Consider the following 22,198-nt stretch of genomic DNA (forward strand, 5'->3'; position numbering starts at 1 on the left):
CTATGCAGAAATTTGAAAAAGACGGATGACTAATTTCATTGTGTATGTGAAGTGTTACATGAAAATTGGGGGCTCGTCCGGGATGTATGGGTCTAGGGTAAAGAAGTTTTAATGAAGGTTTTGTCCAGTATTCTAACCCCCTCGTTTCCTTGATCCTTCCAATAAAGTTCAAATAAAACTGTCACTCCCAGATACAGTATCTGTCATGTGATGTGACATAATCAAACATTACACCTTAGATGTGAGGAAATACATTTACAGTGTAAATGATCACTGGTATCCTTGTGCTGTTACAATCATATATTATAGTATACTACTACAAATGCTAAAATATACTCCTAATTTATGTATATTATTATACAGATTCATACTTATTTATATAATATAACCGGAATGGCCGACACTGACTATAATTTACATATCCCAAACAATTGCAGAAGCTTATTATGAACAGGGTTCATTCTTCAATGTCAGCTGCCACATAGTTCAGTTTTATGACAAGTACAAGCTCGGGAGTCGAGCCAAGCCTCGCAAGCCATTATATAACAAGACAGCAACTTGTTACAGACGGCTGGACTGAAAACCACTCTCCCTCAGGCTTGATTTCTCACAAAATATGCAACACTTTTTTACTCAAAAACTCCCCAAAGAATTCAAAAAACGACCACAAGTGCTGCACTTTTTTACATGTTCTTTTAATACAAGTGCAAAGCATGGTTTTATTTCAGCCACATACAGAAGTGGAGCTGCAAAATGTATAAATCAAACAGTTCACTGAATAGTGAAATCCTCTCTGATGCACTTGACAGTTCAACAAATCTTTGGTATCTTGATCAACATTTTATAAATCAAACACGTCAAAGTTTACCTTGCTGACCCTTCATGAAGAAACGTTCAGTCATGGAATAAAGAAATAAAAGCATGAACAACTCGTAGAGTAGAAATGAACATCATTTTTAAGTGGATTTAGAGCATGCATTGTGACACAATACTTGTAAGGAATGTACACTTATTTATTTATTTATTAATAGCAAAACGGAGATTGAATTAGTTGAAGTGAATCTGGTGCAGCAGGGCGTGTGGCGAAGGGTCAGGCCGGGTCATCAAAGAATGATTTAATCTTTTAAAGTGAAGCTTATGTAACAAGTACGCCTCTTACTGATTCATCAGTTTCTGCTTAATAGCTTTGTAGCACACAAACAAAATTAGGTCCTTCTCTCTTTAGAATCACTACATCACTACAATCGAGACATCCCCATTATAGTATTATTTTAATGCAGTAATTTAACATTTGCTGTTAATTTGTGATTAAACAAACGGAACTGTGTGTTACACTAGCATTTACATTATGTACTATGAAGATGTATAATGTTTTATTTCTTTAGCAAGTATCATGCACAATCACTTTGCCCCAATCATTAGTGCAACACTTTAAAACCGAATGCATGACCCTTGTGAAAAAGAAGTGCACTTTAAATCGTAATATTTAAAAAAAAAATTGTACTTGCAGACATAATTAGTGAAATAAAAGTCCACTTAAGTCTACTTAGAAAGAGTGCATGCTCATGACTGTTTTTTTTAACACACTTAAGTACACTTTTAAGATTGTGCTACTTCGCTGCATTTAATAAAATTAAAAATAATTAAAATTTAATTTCAGCATCCAGTTAGGTGTCCAAAACATTGCATATATATATATATTTGCCCTACACATTATTTCCATAATGAGTACTCTTTTAAAAAATATGGGTTACACTTTACTTTAAGGTGTCATTGCTACAGTGTAATTATACATTTAAGTACTCAGAAATATTAATTAGCTACATGTACTTACTAAATTGTTAGGGTTAGGATTAGGGTTTGGTTTAGGGTTACTTGCATGTAGCTTAATTATGCATAATTTATCGTTATTATGTAAGGTGTAATGGCCTTATATCAGTGACTAACGTTGCTTTCTCAAAAACACAATTATGTCCATACATGCTGCTCACATATTATTGTAGCCCAGTTTGTGCTGAATACAGTGTAATCAGACTTTAGCCATTAATATGTTTATAAACAACTAAAAATAAAGTACAAATATCAAGGCATGTCAAAACTTCTCCAGGACCCCAAAACACTCTCAGACCCCAAAGGGTTAAAATAAAGTGTTACCAAAATATGCTTAAATGTACTTCTTTTTCACAAGGGGATGCATATTCAAAATGAGTGATTATTGTAAGTGTGAATTTCAAAAGCAAGCCTTAACACTAATAATCTCCATAAACTCAACTTCTCGTATCATCTTCTGACTTTCATGGACCCTCATTGAGCATTATCAACTTCTCTGTCTTTCTTGTTCAATAGTAGCCATAATAATTTTACTTTACTCACTTTCCACCAATATTCATTCCTGTCCTATTTGATTTCACTTTTACTTACATATAAAGGGCTTCCTGGCTCTCCTTCAACGTCTCCAAGTACTGCTATCTTTGGCTTTATAGAGTCTCAGTCTATTCGGATCGGCCGGTGAAGGCCCAAGATGAGCCTCTGTCATTGACCTTTGGGGTTGTCTAAAGGGTGACCTGTAGGGGACGGGACCAGCTGGTGCCGATGCTGTGCTCTTGGTTGGGGAGTGAAAAGTCATAGGTGATTGACTTAAACTGTCTTTTTGGTTTTTTGGCGGAGGTTCATATGCGACCTTTGCCTTCCACTCAGCCGGAGGCTCTGGTAAGAGCTTACTCTTAGCTGCATAGTGCAGGTTGGAGGCAATGGACTGCTGAATGTCCAGAAATGTAAAGGCTTCATCCACAAGGCCCAGTGGGTGGCGTGAGGCTGCTTCCCAGGGGGTGGGCGGCTTGTGACCCCTGTCTATCCGGGCGGTCTGTCCCACTGGTGGCCGAATGGAAACAGTCTGGAATGAAGGTCTGGGTGAAGGAGAAGATGAAACCGACCTGGGGTTAAGACCCACTGCTGAAAGAGTCACCGGTGGTGACAAGGATGAGCTCCTAAGTGCCTGAAATCAGCAAACAAATTCATTTAAAGCAGGTGGCCATAAACAAGTCATTGTTTCAAAACGCTTTTCAAGGGTTACTGATATATCTGTATTAGGGCACAAAGACTATTTCCCATCAGGTTTCCACAAGGAATGAACTGAGTGGCACTAAACAAGAAGGGCTGTGCTGCCACCATCTGGTTATGATATGAACTTGAAGGGCACTTATTACTACAATTCATTTGATAAATCAGATTTTGCAGGATGAGTAAAATTAGCATTTTGATTAAAATTAGATTTTATGAGCTAAACATATGAAATACTAGGGAACAATTTATTTTAAGGTGTCCTTGTTACTTGTTACATGTTACATGTACTAATTATTATAATCACAATAAATTATGCATCATTACATGCAAGTCATTGCTAACCTAACCCTAACCATATAGTAAGTACATGTAGTTGATTAATTTTATTCAGTACTTAAATGTAGAATTACACTGTAACAAGGACACCTCAAAATAAAGTGTAACCAAATGATGATAACATGATTTTTAGTGAATTTGTGGTATATCTGTAGTAGTAGTTTGTAGAAAAAAAATCCAAGTTGACCAAGAACAATGCATGTGGAAAAAATGTATTATATGCATTAAATAAAAAAACTTAATGTATTTACTTTGTACAATAAAAATGTAATGTATTGTTTTAAGAAGCCAGTAAAGTGTTAAATGAATAATAGTTTAATTACTAGACTTAATATTGACAGATATGACTGTCATGTACTGTAGACGTTGCACATTTTTCATTTTGTTTCTGATGTTTTATTAAAACTAGGGCTGTCAAATGATTAAAAACGATTAATCACATCCAAAATAAAAGTTTTGTTTACATAATATATGTATGTGTACTGGGTATATTTATTATGTATATATAAATACACACACATAAATTATATATTTAGAAAATATTTACATGTATATATTTATATTCTTATATTTTATATTATATATAAATATATTTAATATATAAACATAACATATTCTTCTTAAATATATACATGCATGTGTGTGTATTTATATATACATAATAAATATACACAGTATGCACACATATATTATGTAAACAAAACTTTTATTTTGGATGTGATTAATCATGATTAATCATTTGACAGCCCTAATTAAAACATAAATGAATCAGTCTAAAGTGATATAAAAGTGACAGGTGCCGCAAAGTAAAGCATTCTCCTCTCCCACATTTCAAATCATGGGACCAGAGATCACATTTCTCCAAATATAGCTCCTGCAGCAGGCCTTGCAGAAGGGCATTCGTTCATATCATTTCCACTTTTCCCTATTTATGAAGTATGTCTTACTTAGCTTCTGAAAAGTATGATGCAACATGGGCCCAAATTTAGAGCAATACTCATTCTCCAGATTGCCTTTTGACATACTTATTTCATGCTTACAAATTATTGATTTTTTTCCATGAAAGAAATAGAACTAAATTGGATGTAAATAATAATAGAAAATATAATTTCATATAAACCTTAAAAAACTTTTGGATTTATGCAATCTAAAATGACTTGTTGATAAATGCAATCTACTATTTATTAGGAGAGACTGAAGGCAATATTAAAACCTTTTTTCAATCACAGATATTTACTCTAAGTAACTGTATTTACTAGCTGTATCTGTTTATGAATAATGATAGTTGTCAATATTTTACTTACCTGATTAACTGACAAGGAATCTACTAAAACTAAAAAAATAAGGAAAATGGTTTTCAAAAGGAATATGAAAGCAGAGGATAGTGAGAGGTGCAAAAAAAATGCATGATTGTAAAGATCATGTGAAGTAAAAAGTGAAGTACATGCAAAACAGACAAACAAAAGTGAAGACAGTAATTTTAATGGCACTGTGGAACATTTTACAATAGTGTTCTATGAAGAAAACATCACACAAAGAAATGAACAAAAGACAGCAAAAAAGAACAGAATATAGCAATCAAACTAAAAATGAACTTGTTGACTTCCTATATCTATTTTATTTGATGTTCCTCTAGTAGAACTGCTGAAAATTTCTGAAGCAAACAAAAATTTCTTCCTCAAAAATAAACAAGAAGTGACACAAAATCTACTTATTTTCATAAAACGTAAAAATTAAGTACTCTCCAACTACAGTATGTACCAGCTGTTAAACATTAAAATATCGACACTATTCAACCTGCTTGAAAAAACTCACATACTGAGTACATTCATTTCTTCAGTTATGAAGAAAGTCTGAAACATTACTTACAATTTAGAAATATAACAATGTTTTTTTTTTTCTCTCTTAAGGTGGGAGATGATTGAACTTACTACATAAAATAGTCACCTTAATACATTCTGTCTCTGTGTTATATAGTATCTCCTTGCACTGTTGGCTCTGCCAGAAGTTGTTCACACACTGTTTACTTGCATATTCCAACTATCATAAGACTGTTTATGTATTTCTTTCTTTCTGTGTACTCAGGTGTTGTAATATGATTATATAGTGTTGGTTTGGTTTTAAGGATTATATCCTTAAGTTCTATTGCAAATCATTTACTCAGTAGACCTCATAACAGACCATTATGCATCTCTGTTACTTTTTCACCTGTCCAAATATTTCCCTCATTATTAAGCATTCATGTTTCTCTTCTCAAACTCAATCAACAATGATTCCCTTTGACCAAAATTAAGTCTAATCTGAGACATTCTTAGTACATTCTTGTCTTACCTGTAGCAGGCCATGTCTATAAAAATATTTGTATAAAGTACTTAGCAGAGCATTCTTCTGTAAAAACACCATGTGATATAATTCTGAAATATCTATGCGCTCTTCTGATCTGTTCTGGCAGATCTTAAAAGTCGGTTGTAACACAATATTTCTGTTTGGAAGTAAGCTTCTGCTCTACATAAAGTATCTGGATCACAGCTTAGTTGTCCTAAGGTAAAAACACAGGAGAAAAATCACTATAACTAATTATTTTTCAGGAGTGCTTGGCTTCCACACCTGGGCAGCACTCTTCTTGGCTGAAAACTTGGGCTTTGGGGCAGCAATAATACTGCCTGCTGAGGCAGATTCAGCCCTTGCTGTTATTGGGTAAGATGGCACAACATAAGAACTAGGGGCTGGTTGGTAAGATAGTGCAGGTCCAGCTAGATATACTGGATTAGGACCTGTCTGATATGAGGGTGGGGAGGGCTGTTGGTAGGGAGGGCTTGGTGCTTGTTGGTAAGGATTTACAGAAGGCTGTTGGTAAGCTTGTTGGGGGTTGTATTCTTGTTGATATGGGACCTGCTGAGGATGTTGTTGATAAGAATTTAGAGCAGGCTGATATGTATTAGAAGGTGGTTGGTGGTAAAGATCATCTTGCATAGGTGACTGACCAGCCATCCCATAGGGTTGCTGGGCCTGTTGTGGCATAAAACCATAAGGGGGAGGACCTTGGTTATATCCCATTTGGTGGTTTTGATTTGGAGGACCTAATGCTTGGGCTTGAATTTGGGCCTGAGCTTGAGCTTGAGCCTGGGCTTCAGCTGCTTTTTGAGCAGCAAGCTTTTCAGCTGCCTCCTTTTCTGCAGCAAGTTTCTCTGCTGCTGGGCCATATGTAAAAAGGGAGGAATTCAGCTGATAGGGCTGATGCTTCATGACATCAAGAACATGAAGAGGTTTCGGGGCACGTTTTTGCTTATCTTTGCTCTTGTTCTTGTTTGCTGTTGAAGGGCTAGAGGGGGGAGGCTGCTTGATAGCACCTGGTGGATATGACGGTGAATGAATTGGATTGTATGCCAATGGTGGGGGAGCCCTGCAATTAGGTGAATATTTCCAGGAATTTGGCAAAGAAGGAGAAGGTGAAGATGGTCTTGCCTTATTTTGCACTGTGGTAGAGTCCACAATGTACTTCTCCATTCTGGATTGCCTCTTGGCGAACAGTTCAGCTCCTTTCCCTTTCAAGGCTGGCATCTCAAATGCTGACCCAAAACCAGAGGGGGACATAGTACTTCGTGTTGGAACAGGAGATGGTGCCTTTGTCCCAGTGGTATATGAATTCATTCGTCGTGGAGGAGTGGGCTGAGAAGTCTGAGTTGGACTCCATGGCTTGATTGGTTGGGGAGGCAATTTCTGGGATTCATTTTGGGCAATGCTGCTAACTGAACTCTGTTGGTGTTGGGGTGCCCAAGCATTTACAACCGGTTGAGACTGAGATTGTGGTGGTGCCCACTGGCTCACAGGTAGCTGGGATGCTGGCTGTTGAGGTTTCGGCACCCATGGAGGATGAGCCTGAGGCTGAGTTGGTGGGAGTGGCTGAGTCCAGGGAGGCTGAATTTGATTCTGTGCAGGTGACCAAGAGTTCATTGCTTGTTGAGAAGCAGGGTCTTGTCCCCACTGTGGATGTGGGGGGGACTGTGCTGGCATCGGTGGCCAAGGATTCATGGGTTGCTGCACTGGTGCTGTGGGCTGAGGTGGAGATTGAGTCTGCTGAGCCCATGGAGGCTGTGCTTGAACTGGACTTTGTGGCTGAGTCCATGCATTTGCAGATGGCTGTGTTGGTTCTTGCTGTTTGGCCTGAGAGACCCGAGGTGGTTGGGGCTGTGACTGCCTCTGAGGTTGAGTCCAAGAAGGCTGTGGCTGTTGCTGATTGGATGATGCCCAATGTGGCGTCAACTGTTGTTGTTGGGACCATGCTGGATGTTCCTGAGCTTGATTTTGATCTTGTTGCCAAACATTGATAGATGGTTGTGCCAGCTCATGCGGCTGAGACCATGGAGCTTGTGGGGTTGACTGATTTGAACTTGGTGCCCAAGTATGGATTTGGGGCTGAGGCTGTGGTTGATGTTTGGTTGGGGATGAAGTTTGAGGCTGTGTTACCCAAGAAGGCTGGGATTGTGTTTTAGAAGGCACTTGTACTTCTAGAGGACCTTGAGACTGTGTCATCCACTGTGGCTGTGTTTGAGACTGGTTTTGAGATGGGACTTGCAATTGAACCTCATTTGGACCCCAAGTACTTACTGGAATCTGCTGATGACTTTGGTTTGGAGCTGGATCCCATGATCTGACAGATGGATCTGACTGTGTAACAGGTGGTGCGACAGGAGCAGAATTGATTTGTGGCTGGGGTTGTTTCTCATTCCAGGTTTCTGGTTGCTGGTTCAGCTCCATTTGGGATTCTTGTTGTTTCCAGGCATTATCTGGAGGAAGCTGTTCAGGACAGTGTGGAACATCATGGGATTCAGGGGCAAATGTAGGCTTTTCTTCAGACAACATTGGGGCCCCCATTTCAGGGGCAGGGGCAAACGCAGTATCAGCCTCTGTGACTGGATCTTCTGCTGGGACACTGTTTTCGGTTTGCTGTGGGATGGGTTGGTCAGTAGTTTCTTGTTGAATAGACCATGGGGGAGAAGCAGGGTTAATGTGAGGTTTAGGAGCTACTGGTGGTGGAATTTTGTGTTTCGTTTTAGAAGACTGAAGAAAGTTGCAGGCTTCAGCTCCTAAGCTTAAATAATCTTCTTCTGGACAAAACTCTAAACCTGCCTTCTTGTCATTCCTGTTAAGGAGATTCAACAGAGCAGGATTAGGTGAAACCTTGGGAGACTCCTTGAAAGTGAACATAGGCTTATTGGCACTCCTCCTCCTTGTATCTTGCAAGATACCAGTCTTGATAGCAGGCACAGATATACGCTCATCACGGGAAGCAATCTGTTCACCTTGTCCCAGTGAATATCCAGGCTGTTCTTGATTGTCTGCACTTGATGAGGAGGAAAATGGAGCAGCCACTCTATTCTGAACTGAAAATGGTTTGGCAATCCTGTTTGTGACTAAAGGCTGCGTTTCATTTTGCATCTGCTGATCGAACATGCCATTCATATGATGTGAATACTGTTGTACTTGCTGTTGTTGGCAGTGTTGTTGCTGATTGTATGATTGCATGTGTTGGTACATTTTTTGTTGCTGGTAGTCTTGCTGTGGTTGGTACTGTTGTTGCTGGTGCTGGTATTGTAGCTGCTTCTGGTATTCTTGATACTGCTGCTGCTGCTGCTGCTGTTGCTGTTGCTGCTGTTGTTGATAGTACTGTTCTTGGTACTGATGATATTGTTGTTGCTGTTGCTGCTTTTGTGCCGATAAGCTGTGGTGTAGATTTACATCCATGTAACTCTGGTTCTCTTGTGCATGCATATAAGTCTGCTCCTCCATGTGTTGGTATGTTTGATGTGTCTCAGGCTCCTGCACTGCTTCAACAGGGATCCCCTTACGTCTCATCTCTTCATGTTCTTCTACTATCTCATCCATGCGCTGTTTGCGCTGGGCAAACATGAGGACTCCTTTCCCCTTGGTCTCAGGTAGCGCATCCATACCCTGCTGGCTGTCAAGCTTGCGCTCTATCTCAAGTAATCCAGTATCCCAATCAAAGCTTACAATGCTTTTCTGACCTGAGACATTGGTAAAGAAATCCTCGTCAATTTCTGTTTCACTTGTGCCTAAAACAGTGAACTCAACAGTGTCGTCTTCGTCGTCCTTATAATCTGGTTCGTCCTCACCAGTACCGTAGCTTACAAGCGTATACTTCTTGGCCCTCTGTCTATGCTTCTTAAACATCAACACCCCTTTGTTATTAGGGTTGGGGGCAGGAGCCGACAACAGGAGAGCAATGCGCTTGCATTTGGACTTGGCCTCTTTCACCTGCTTCTCTGAAAGGCTCTCACTGCGCCGGAGCCCTAAGAATGAGAAAATGAGAAGTTTAGGTTACGGGTAGAGAATTAGGCGGGTGAGGTCATAAAGAAGGGCTGTTGGTTGGTCCTGGTGGCCTAATTCACTGAACTGTGTAAGGAGCATATAAATAACACTGTTATGTGAGCAGCCAGAAAGTCATTTCATATGAGATGACTTGAACTGGGAAAATACAAGTATTAACTGAGAACCCTGTAGCTAACTAATTTTTAACTGTTGTTAAGCCAAATGCATAATTGTTTGTTATGCATCAGAATATACTGCATGCAAGTTAGATTCTGTCAATTAAAAAAAAAATGCATGACAATATGTATCAACAAAGTTTTTAAGAGTGTCATGGCTTGTCCGCTAATCAAATGATGAATCGCTGGTTTAACAGGGGTTAAATGGAATTCACGGATCTCCTGACCTGCATCACTTCCAATGACCCAATAAATAATTCTCCAAGCAGAGATCTGACAACACCATCACCAATTAACGAAATCTCTGATCCATGTATAACATCCAGACATTAACATAAGCCAATTTAAGCTGTGAATGTGTCTAGAGCACGTTACTGAGGTTGAGCCAATAGCAGACACAGCAGAGAAAAAAGAGGGAGTAAAAATAGCCCCAGGGCACTGTGTGGGCTTGCTAGTGCCAGAGCGCTAATACAAGCCCATATGTGTAGCTCCAAAAGTTGTAAAAAAAACCACCCTACCCTCTTCCAGTCAATATACATAGAAGTAAGGCCCCATATCCCCACCAGGCACCTGTGTCAGTCCTTTCAAAATAGATTTGGCTAAAACTTAGAGAGAATAAAGACATCCCACATTTCTGATTCTTGTCTTTCCAACCTCAAGGTGGAGATAGCCATAGATGAGTGCTCCTTCCTTTTCAGTGCTGCTAAGATGGCCAATTTTAAAGGATCGGGTAACAGGCCAGAGCCACACATGCTGATGTCTGTCAAATGCATGGCACTTCTGCAAGCATCATTAGCATGCCCATGTTTTATTCTTAACTTTACCAGTCATGTCACCCTGCGAACCCCCACCCATTACTGCTACAGTGAATCATTGCTATGTTCTTTTTTGTTTTATCTATCTATCTATCTATCTATCTATCTATCTATCTATCTATCTATCTATCTATCTATCTATCTATCTATCTATCTATCTATAACAAACATTTGATATTAAAACTATTACTTAAACACTTATTCGTGCTTTTGCTCACAAATTATTAAAATCATACATAATACAGTAACGCAATAAGTGACAATAAACGGGGTTAAAAAGAACCACACAAACTGGACATGAATTGTGTTTAACTTTTTTTAAACTATAACTTTAGAAATTAGAAGCGCAAGCAATCCACAGCTGACTCCGTCAGTTCACTGATGCTATATCTATAACCTAAGCTTTTAAAATAAGAAATTATTGCTATTCTTGAAAACAGATACTATATCACACTTTAAGGAGAAACACTGAAAATCCAGTATTACTTACTGGCGTGCCTTGCCCGGTGCTTGTTGGGCTCGTTGACCTCCCTCTCCGATTCAGAGTCACACTCCTCTGAGGGAAGTCCAAAGGACACAGATAAGGAGGTGGGAGCTTCTTCAATGTACCCTCCTTCTTCCCCACCAGAATCCAACCGTTGACTGGCCTCTAACCCCTCCTTTTCTGAACTGCTTCTAGATGACTCCTGCACTGTCACCTCCACTTGTCCTGGCAAAGCAGTGGGTTTGCTAACCAACACACCTCGCTGACCAAGGGGTTGCCGGTCTCGTCGGGGTATGTAGAGGGGGTTAGCTGGAGTAAAAGCAGTGGTTGTATAACTGACGCTGTCATCCGTCTTTCTCTGATGGATGTCTCCCACAACTCCACAAGCACTGCCTAATCCAGTACAGTCTGGCTCCTCCAGGGTGGTCTTGGAGAACGAGAGCTGCAATTCAACCACAGATCCTGGGGTTACATCTACACTGGTGTCTCCACCACCCTGGGCATTGGTGCCTCTACTTTTATTTCTAGAAGCAGGTATTTGAACTTGGGTCCGAACCAATCGAGTCCTCTGTGGACACTCTCCATCGCTGTCTGTCTCCCCATAATATGCTTCATCCTGGGACTCAGAGGTGTATAGTTCCTGTAGCTCGTGAGGCCTGGATGGAGAAGGGATCCGAAAAGTGGTACTAACCATTTTAAAGCTCTCTTGTGGCTGACTACAGCATCTAAAGGGAGGAGATCATGGTAAAAAAAAATATATTTGCAGTTAATCCGTCCATTTTTAACACCAAGACTTCATTATCAAGCAAATCATTTATCAGTTTGCAGTTACTATTGGGAGAATCAAAACTGGACCATTTTATATTTTATATTATATAAAGTGTTATTAATCTAAATGAATCTTGGTAAGAGATTCTGTTTTTTGATTGCACAGTGGGTGTTTAATATTTCAAAGGTCAAGACAGGCATAAACATGACATTTCATGAACTATACAATAAAAATGCAAATAACTGTCCAGGTTAATGCATGCATCACAATATGTCACATCTGGTCTAGAATGAGTGACAGAAGAGGAAGATAACCTTTAATACTTCTAATATGAAATGAAAAAGCAATATCGTTTTTGCCTAAAAAACCTTATTGCAATGTAATGCATTGAAGGTAAACAGGCAACCAGATTGCATCAAAGAACATTTGTCTAAGCAATAAAATACCTTTTGACAAGCAGCTGTAGACAGTCAGCTGAGGCCTCAATGAGATCAATAGCATCTGAGAGACTGAGGTTAGAGCAAGGCTTTCCATTCACCGACACCAGCTCATCATTCTCACACAATCCAGCCACGGCAGCGGGACTACCATCCTCTATCTATAAGATAGATAATAATTATGCATTTATTAAAGGTTAGCTTTAGCAATTTAAAAAGATTTAATTGAACATAAAAGTAAAAGTAGACATTACAATGTATAAAAAAAGTGTTTTCCGTAAAAGCATCACAGTAGCTTAAATGATAGTTCACCCCAAAAATGCACCCAACATCATTTTTTTTTCTGTTCAACATAAAAGAAGAGATTTTGAAGAATGCTGGGAAACAAACAGCTGACGGTAGCTATTGACTTCCACAGTATATAAAAACATTGGAAGTCAATGGCTACCGTCAGCTGTTTGTCTCCTAACATTCTTCAAAATATCTTCTTTTATGTTCAACGGAAGAAACAAACTCATGTAGGTTTGGAGCAATGTGTGGGTGAATAAATGATGACAGAATTTAAATTTTTGGGTGAACTATCCCTTTAATACAGATTATTAAAAAGAGGAAAATACATCTGATAATAAATTCATACATTCTCAGAAAAAGAAAGGCAAAAGCATTTACACTGAAAAATCAATACTTTTTTCGTAAAACAGTGTGAACGTATAATACTGTACATGGATGAAAAAAGAACTATAAGCCCATCCTTGGTCCATAGACAGTGCATCTTAATTTAGACCAAGTGTCTCTTATTTACGCATCACAACAGCTGCATGTCAAATGACTAAACAGTTCTACTGGCCAAAGCAGGTCTATGAGCCATTAGCCTCGCAAAGAGAAGCAGAGACACTTAGATTTAATATCAGCCATCTGTAACTTTGAGGGCATCACAAATCAACTCTGCTATAAGGTCAAGTCATAAAGCAGAGCGATTGTTCGTTTAAGATTGCCGTGTAATTGTAGAGCCTCTCTGCTTGATTTAGCACATGGTATTTATTGAAATGTTTATGCAAGTAACACAAGATACAAGTTAGCAAGCGAACTGGAAATCTATATCAAACTGCAGATGAAATCTTTAAACTGAACATTTTTTCAAATACAAAGAATAATTCAGTCCTGAGATGACCTTGTTTATTTGGACAATTTCATTACAAGCCATTCCCAAGTATAATGACAGCATTATGAGAGCAAATCTATTTATGACCATCTGCCAGTGATAAGTACCTCCACCTAAAATAAACTTCTTAGATAAATCACCAAAGATCATGAAACTACAGATGTCATGCCATGCCTTCTGAGGTCATAACTTAAACTGGAGCAATTTCAATCAGGAATTGGGAGATTAGTTCCTCAGTATCACAGCTGCTCAAGCCAGACACATTTGCATGTTTCATTTGTGTTGACAACTGATAAGGCTGCCCGAAACTTTGCATACAGTACATTGATGATTTTCTGTTGCAGATAATGTGTGCATTTCACATTACACATTTGTGGGGTAATATGTTTTTCATGCATTTTCACATTTTTTTTTTTAAAGAAACATAAAAATATAGTTACCTTTTACTTTTTAGTAAATTGTTGATTTAGTTGAATTGGTTTGTCATTAACTGCATTTACTGTGATCGATCCCTGGCGACACTAAGTTAAATTTGGTCCAGAAATATGGTCACAGCCCCTCTTCTAAATCTTGAGGAGAATTTGCTTTCATATTCCAAACAACAATTATGATTATTCGTAAGCTCTTTGTTCATCTGAATCCCACATAACTAGAATTACAGAAAACTACTGTTTGACAATGGAAAATTCTGGGAAAAGGGATATATTTGACAAATTCATTATATCATGTAACTTCAAAACTTAAAATTGGATATAGAGCTTATACGCATGCTGCTGACTGACAGTTCTTGGATCCAAGACAGTTGGCATCTCCGTCGACCCCAGGAGGTTAACAAAAGCTAACATTGTAATATTGCCATCTGTTTACTGATGCCCAGGATCCAAGAACTGTCAGTCAACAGCATGTGTATGTAAGCTATCTATACTATTTAACATCAATATAGATTTCCTTACCATTTGAGGTGTAACATAAAGTTTATTTACACACAAGCACGCACGCACACACACACACACACACACACACACAAACACTTTGACAATGGATATTTACAAGGCATGCGCCATAAAGAGTCTTTAGAGGACAATATAGTTCCTTTTAATTTCCACTAGGGGGCAGTGTGCAGTCAATAAAAGACACCCTATTCAAGTACCGTAAAGTGATTCTGAGATAAAAAATAAACTACAATACAAAATATCTGAGACTCACAAATGATCTGCAGAAAGTTTCTGTCTCCAGTGGCTTCTCTTCTCTTACTAAATATTTGGATAAAACTGTACGCCTGCAAATATGTGTCCAAACTGCACAGCACTGCCACAGAGATCATTTTTCATGAACACACAGCTGGCCTTCTGTAGCTTTACAACACATTATATTGTAAATATTGTAAACAGCACACACTGATATTTCCTATTTAAACTCATTATCAATCTGGCCTAAGTACTGCTCCTCAATCTATTATGTTGCACATTAACAATCCTTAAAAATAGCCAAGCCTTATAAAGCCACTGGCATGATGCCCAGTTTAAAGGCGAAGGATCTTTAATTGAATAAAACCATGGAGCTGTGGGATTGTTATGAATCTGTAGAGGAGATGGAGAACAGCTCTGGTCACCATATAAGGGCTTTTCAGAGGGACAGTGCCTATATAATCGCTGCTCAGATGGACAAGTAACGGCAGATTTGAACACAAACCTCATCCAAAAATAGGAGGGGAAAACCCATAGCATTCGTTCTTGTGACCACAGTAAATCTGATTTAAACTTTAGGGGTTACAATTAACGGGACATTTTATTTTGAATATTGTAATATTCACTCTTTAATGTTTTCTCCAATTTCGGATGAAGTTTGAACACCTTACAGAATTCATGCTGCTGCTTTTAACAGTGCAAAAATGAATAACAACACATGTAGCAGATAAAAAAAGGCATACATCATGTAAACACCGAGTATTATATATTTCACTTTATGTAAGGACACAATAGAAATGCAGCTTCAGCATTTATGGTATTTGGCTAAATAAATACTTTAGATCTTATTGTGAGAATACACGGTAAAAAGTAAAAATGTACAGTTGGGCTCCTGTAAAAAACAGTTTGCATAAAAGTGTTAAATGTGCACTTTTAGTGTTCTTCTTCTTCTTCTTCTTCTTCTTCAAAAAACAAACAAACAAACAAACAAACAAACAAACAAACAACAACAACAAAAAAACACCCCAATAGAACATATTATAAAAAATGCTGGTAACCAAAAAAGTAGACATTGACTTATAGTTTCAAACAAACAAACAAACAAAAAAAACAAACAAACAAACAAACAAACATAAACCTCAATGAAAACCAGAAACTGTTTGGTTTTTCATTTTTCAAAATATCTTCTGTAAATATCTTCATTTATCAAAATATCTGTGCTTAACCAAAAAAAAAAAAAACATAAATATTGACAAAAGTTTAATTTTTGGGTGAACTATACCTTTGAGTGGGTCAAACAAATCACTCAAAAGTTCAGCTAACTGCATATAATATAAAACTGCATGTGCTTTAGTATGTAAGTCAACACATCAAAATAAGTGCACTTCTTTAAAGATTAACAAAAATTTAAAGATCAAGAAAAAATCAAGATATAATGATATTTGCATTATTACAAAGTGCATTTCATTTTTTTTAACTTAAATGTGTTAAGAAACAGTAGTTGTTTAAGTGACATTTTATTTCATTCACATTGTATTATCTGTAAGTACAGTTTTTTTTTTAAATACTTTGAATGCATGAAGTACAAGTGCACATTGAATACAATTAAGTGCATTTCTTTTTCACAAGGGACATGAAACACATTTTAGGTCATCTGACCATTTAGCATAAAGAGATTTACCATGTGATGAAATCCTTTGTTATCAACACAATACATTTTAATAACATTGCAAACACTGTGCTTATACATTTTTACGACACATACTGTACTAAAAGAGTAGAATGTGCTTAAAGAGTCAAAACGTTATTTAATAAGTCAGTTCATGCAAGTGAAAAGGGTGAGTGTGTAAAGCTTGAAAAAGTATGTTCTGAAAAATGTCTGCTTCAAAGAAAACATAAGCATGCTTTATTCAACACTTTGATTTTCTTTTGTTTGAAAGCAAGGCTGATTGCGTTATAGGGCATTTGTTACTTGGACATTGCGATCAAACATTATTTGGCATGAAAAATAAATTTTAAACGAAACATTTTGGAGGAGAAAGTCAAAAGCACAATTAGTTTTGTTCACATAAACACACTGAGTAAATGCAGCGTGCTGGCTTCTTCTGCCTCCTACAGCTTAAAGCAATTATCCTTTACTGTTTCCAACAGACATTTCAGGTAAAATGAACCATGGTGGTCTGAAGACAGCCAGGTTCCCATTGTTACATATACATTAGCTGTAAATGGTGGATTTTCATATACTTGTGCTGGGTGAGTAGAGTAGCAGGTTACCGCAGCACACAGGAGTGAATCCAGCTGTAATGTCGATAGCTAAATGACTTAAGGTTAAGCATAACTCTTTACTACAGATTGTTGGATGCCTTCCATCGGTCTAACGGTTCATTATGAAAATGTTTTTGTACGTGCATGTTCAAAGGAGACTGTAGCAATCTGTACTTTTAATGAACTCACATTGGGCCCTTTGTATTTGCCAAAACATCCATGATGTGCTCTACTGTACGACAGAATAAAACAGCAGAGCATTAGAAAACTAAAGACTTTTACCATTATAAAGCAATGCTGCACATTATATATGAGAAATAAATATAAACATAACACACATACATTCATGCATAATATCCTTGTGAAAAAGCACAAATGTGAATGTGCATTTGCAGTATATTTAAAATCTTAAAAGTACATTTAAAAAAAAAGAAATCTGTATTTGCAGATAATTACTTAAAAGGCCACTTAAGTGCACTTCAAGAAAGACATTTTATGACTGTTTCTCGACACACTTTTAGACTTTTAAAAAGTGCACATGAATGAAAAGTTTTATTTTAAGGTACATTTTAAAAAATATATTTTCTTAACATTCTGTTGTGCTTTAAAGAACTACACTTTTATGTGTTGACTAACATACTAAAGCACATGCAAAGATAAAGTATGTTAAATGTACTAAACATAATTGCAAATTGCAAATACATTTAAATAAATAACATACAAGTTCTCATAGAAATTAGATTAAAGTCATTTTAATTTCCCATAAATGCTTGTCAGTACATTCGACAATCCAATCGCAATAGAACTAAAATTAAATTACATATAAAGATGCACTTAAGTGGGTAAAAGCACTCAAAAGTTAATTTAATTGAATTTAATATACACTTAAACCATAATATATTTACATTTAATTAAAATTGGATCATTTAATTTCATTTAATTGGAATGTGCAATTCTTTTAAAGTATATCATTTCCATTATAATTACTCTCTTTACTGAACACCATGACCTCCATTATGTATCACACTGAACAGATATTCATCATGCACAGTATTTCTCAGCTTCATGTGATGTTAGTTTTTAGGCATGTTTCTCAGCCGAGTTTGCTCTTAGTTGAGTCAGGTAAAAGTTATGTCTTCCAGATGACTTCGAGGAGCACGGGGTCACTCCACGAAGATGGAAGCACGTATCTCTCTCATGACAGCACAGGCAAATATTTGACTGCTCAGCTAAAAGTTAAAGCTAAAAGCTTGCATATGTCTCATGTAAGTGTCAAGTCAGAAACTATACAGATCTAACAGAGAATGATCTCAACACTCTAACAGTAAAAAAAAAAAAACCAAGCATCAGGATTAATATTATGTAGTTATATATTATATTGGATTACTACTAATTAGGTTATTACTAACAAAATAGTTCACCTAAAAATGTAAATTTGCTGAAAATTTATTCACCCTTAGGCCATCCAAGATGGAGAAATGTAACATTGCATCACGTTCTCACCAATGGATCCTTTGCAGTGAATGGGTGCCGTCAGAATCAGAGTCCAAGATGCTGAAAAAAACATGCAGCTTTTCTTTTCAAAACATTAACTGATGGACTGAAGTGGTGTGGATTATTGTGATTTTTTTATCAGCTGTCTGGACTCTCATTCTGATGGTACCCATTCACTGCAGAGATCCAGGGTGGGTGAATTTTCAGCAAAATTTTAGTTTTGATCAAACTATTCCTTTAATGTTAATGAAAATAATACTCCTTATTTATAATTCTTCTGTTACAAGAAAAGTTAAATTACAGTATTTTTCTGAAGTGGTTATACTGTACGTCCCCTGCAGGTCAACAGTGGAATATGAGTTTTTTTTGTTGTTGTTGTTGTTTTTTGAAACTCACTGTAATCACGATGACAACCTGATGGCTGCACTGGGATGATTGATGGGGAAGTGATGTGATAGATGTGCATGATTTATAAAAAAAGGACCATATTAATCAAATTAGAAGGAAATAAAATATACAAAAACACCAATAGATCTTTGTCCATCCCAAGTGAATTTTAGAGCAATATATATTTTAGAGCAATATATATATATATATATATAAAATTTTAAACAAAACAAAGATTATTTTATCATGTTTTACAAGAAAATACTATCTCGTTCTTGAAATTTTCATGTTAAATGCAATGTGTTACTTGCAGTTTCTTATGAAGTCCTATGACGTTTACTAACAATTTATGAGTGAAAATTGTTTCAAAGCAAATCCTACACCAATTTATTATTATTATTATAAATAAATAAATAAAAAAATCTATAGAATCAGCACAAATCTGTTAATTGTGAGAACAATTAAATTTAATCATTGAAAAGTAAGAACGTGGTAAAAAATGGCTAGCTGTGGACCAAGAAAAATTGTAGGCGATGTAAATGAAAATTCTATGATATGAAAATGTTGTCATTATTGACTCAGACTCCACCTGACGGTAGCCATTGACTTTCACCAACATTCTTCAAAATATCTTCTTTTGTGTTCAGCAGCTTGAGGATGAGGATGAGTAAATGATGACAGAAATTTCATTTTTATAATCAAAATGAATGGAAATTCTATATGCAATTAAAATACAAAATCTTAAATATTAGGCCTAAATTGTTTTGTGTGAGCAATTGAGCATATGTGAAAAAAGTGTGGGTTTTTAAAAATCTCTTTTTGCAAGCGATTCCATTTACCACTGAGCATTTATTTGAGCATTTATCGGGTTTTAATTTTCTGTTTGTGTGAATTTTTGAGTGTTAGTGAAAAAAAGTGAAAGTGTATGGTGACCCATACTCAGAATTCGTGCTCTGCATTTAACCCATCCGAAGTGCACACACACAGAGCAGTAAACACACACACACACTGTGAACACACACCCGGAGCAGTGGGCAGCCATTTTATGCTGCGGCGCCCGGGGAGCAGTTGGGGGTTCGATGCCTTGCTCAAGGGCACCTAAGTCATGGTATTGAAGGTGGAGAGAGAACTGTACATGCACTCACCCCCACCCACAATTCCTGCCGGCCCGAGACTCGAACTCACAACCCCTTCAATTGGGAGTCCTACTCTCTAAGTCCGACTCTCTAACCATTAGGCCACGACTTCCCCCTAAAAATTTGAGCATTTGCTAATATTCAGTACAACAGCACTCCTGCTAGCGCTATATTGCTAAAACTTTTTAAATACCATATTTCATAGCCACGAAGAGCTTTTAAACATGTTAAGCTGTTACATAAACAAAACATTTAAGTATAAACATATGTCTCATGGGGTCAGAGGCTGTGTTGAGGGTGGTGCTGATTATTTCCATCTAAATCATTTTGAATACAACTTCAAGCGTTCAAAATGTTCTAGGCTGACACTCACAAAACGTGCTGAAATAAGAAGTTTTAGTAATTCACACATTATCCCTAAATCAATGTTTCTTCTACAGTTTAAGATCAACTAATAATTCCAGCCGCTGGAAACTAACAGTTTAGATTCTTGATATCTATGGGAGTGATGACAGATTGCATGAACTTGGCCAACAAACTTTGTTAGCTTTGCTGTGACCATATAAGGACCCTTGCTGAAGTCTGGGACAAGCAAAGCTTGCGCAGCACAGATATGCCTGTAAAATTCAGCTAGAGAAAAACAACTTTGCCAGTGAACATTTATCAAAACAACAGGCCAATCTGAACTCCGCGGGTGGCCACTAAGACATGTTGTCATTATGCAAGAATCCAACTCAACGTTCGTTTACAACATTGCCCAACTGTCCAGCAAAGACAGTTAACAGTCGTTATTTAACTGTATAAGAGAACTACATTTACAAAAAAACTCAAGTTTAGACAATATAGGCCCAGCTTTGTGGTTACAATTATGGTCATACACATGTAAACTCAAATGAACATCTTTGTCCAAGAACAAAACTTTCAAGATGTAACAAACTCAAGAAAACTTGCTGAAACGAGCTGCTTAAGCCAGCCTAAGATTAGTTCCTGGTTGAATCTGATCCAAGCTGGTGTTTATCTGATTGGCATCCTTGTCTGGCCAGCTAAAACCCAACTAAAGACCAGAAAACCAGCAGGATCCTCTGAAAGTGCATTTGTGTATTTCTTTATAAAACTCAAAGAATAAAACAAACTGGAGAAAGTGCCATAATAAAAGAACAGAAAGCAATGGATATTCATCCTTATAACCAGGTACTATAATCTGCGTTATTGTTGAATCTCCATCAGTGGTCTCACCTCAAGCAGCTGGATTGGATGTTGAGGGTCTTGAGTGCTCTGGCTGAGTCTGAATCCCCAGGGCGCGCCGCCACGCAGCGTCACACACGCAAACTCGCCCGTGCCCATCCTCCTGCAGCTGTCCTCCAGTCTGAGAGAAGTCAAGCTTCTTCTGCGATATCTGAGGCTGCCTTCGGTGGGTGTAAAGCCACAACAGCTGGAGTCCGGCCCTCTTTTCAGCGTCATTCTTCAGAGACCATCCTGAGGAGAGTAACTGTTCTTTACTCAGGTTTAACCCTCAAGCATACTTTGGGACAAATTTGGGTAAAATTATTTTCTTTACAAAAATAAAGAAAATAAAGAAACAAAAATAGTTTCCTTAATCTGAGCTGTACAACACTTGGCTACTTTTCCTAAGTTTGCCACCTGAACACACACACACACACACACACACACACACACACACACACACACACACACACACACACACACACACACACACACTTCAAAATTAGATGCTCAAAGTCAGAAGTCTCCAAATTTTTAGGATTTGGCTTTTTTTTTTGTAACGGAAGTAAAAGAAATATTAAATATAACAAAAAATAAGCATATTTTACATGAAAAATATAATACTTTTAGAGGGAATTACATAAAAAAACCACTGGGATCTGGGATCACACCTGAGACAATCATGCCCAAATTTGCCCACAAAGGACCAACGGGCTGCTATAGGAAGGATGCTTGAGGGTTAATCAGCGCTGAAAATCAATGTGCCAATGCTTGTGAGAATATGCAAATGTGTTATTAAAAACCTCACAGACGAGGAAGATCCCATGGTCACCCTTGAAATAAAAAAGAAGTACATATACTTTCCAAAAGAGCACTTATTACTAAAATAATATGCTTTAAAAGACATACTTACATTTAGGTATGACTTAAGTA

At 37.3% G+C, this 22,198-nt stretch overlaps 1 protein-coding gene across 2 annotated transcripts; it reads right to left on the bottom strand.

The window, feature by feature from the left end:
• Positions 1-674: 674 nt before the first annotated feature.
• Positions 675-21,436, bottom strand: LOC109060130 (synaptopodin-2-like). 2 transcript variants are annotated; one of them, XM_042728689.1, is made up of 5 exons: positions 21,278-21,436; positions 12,420-12,571; positions 11,211-11,929; positions 6,865-9,710; positions 675-2,995 (listed from the first exon to the last, which is right to left on the bottom strand). In XM_042728689.1, the coding sequence occupies exons 1-5, from the start codon at positions 21,383-21,385 to the stop codon at positions 2,447-2,449; spliced, it is 4,374 nt and encodes a 1,457-aa protein (XP_042584623.1). In that variant the 5' UTR covers positions 21,386-21,436; the 3' UTR covers positions 675-2,446. The 2 variants fall into 2 exon arrangements, with proteins under 2 accessions (XP_042584623.1, XP_042584622.1); XM_042728688.1 differs by lacking the exon at positions 675-2,995 and having other exon boundaries at positions 4,866-9,710.
• Positions 21,437-22,198: the final 762 nt, after the last annotated feature.

The sequence above is a fragment of the Cyprinus carpio genome, chromosome B7, assembly GCF_018340385.1.
Source record: "Cyprinus carpio isolate SPL01 chromosome B7, ASM1834038v1, whole genome shotgun sequence".
NCBI lineage: Eukaryota > Metazoa > Chordata > Actinopteri > Cypriniformes > Cyprinidae > Cyprinus > Cyprinus carpio.

Coding starts and splice junctions, on each gene's coding strand:
- LOC109060130 (XM_042728688.1), bottom strand. CDS start 21,385: ATGGGCACGGGCGAGTTTGCGTGTGTGACGCTGCGTGGCGGCGCGCCC. Junction 12,572..21,277: donor ATCCAATCCAGCTGCTTGAG/GTGAGACCACTG, acceptor TCTATCTTATAG/ATAGAGGATGGTAGTCCCGC. Junction 9,711..11,210: donor GCACCGGGCAAGGCACGCCA/GTAAGTAATACT, acceptor TCTCATTCTTAG/GGCTCCGGCGCAGTGAGAGC.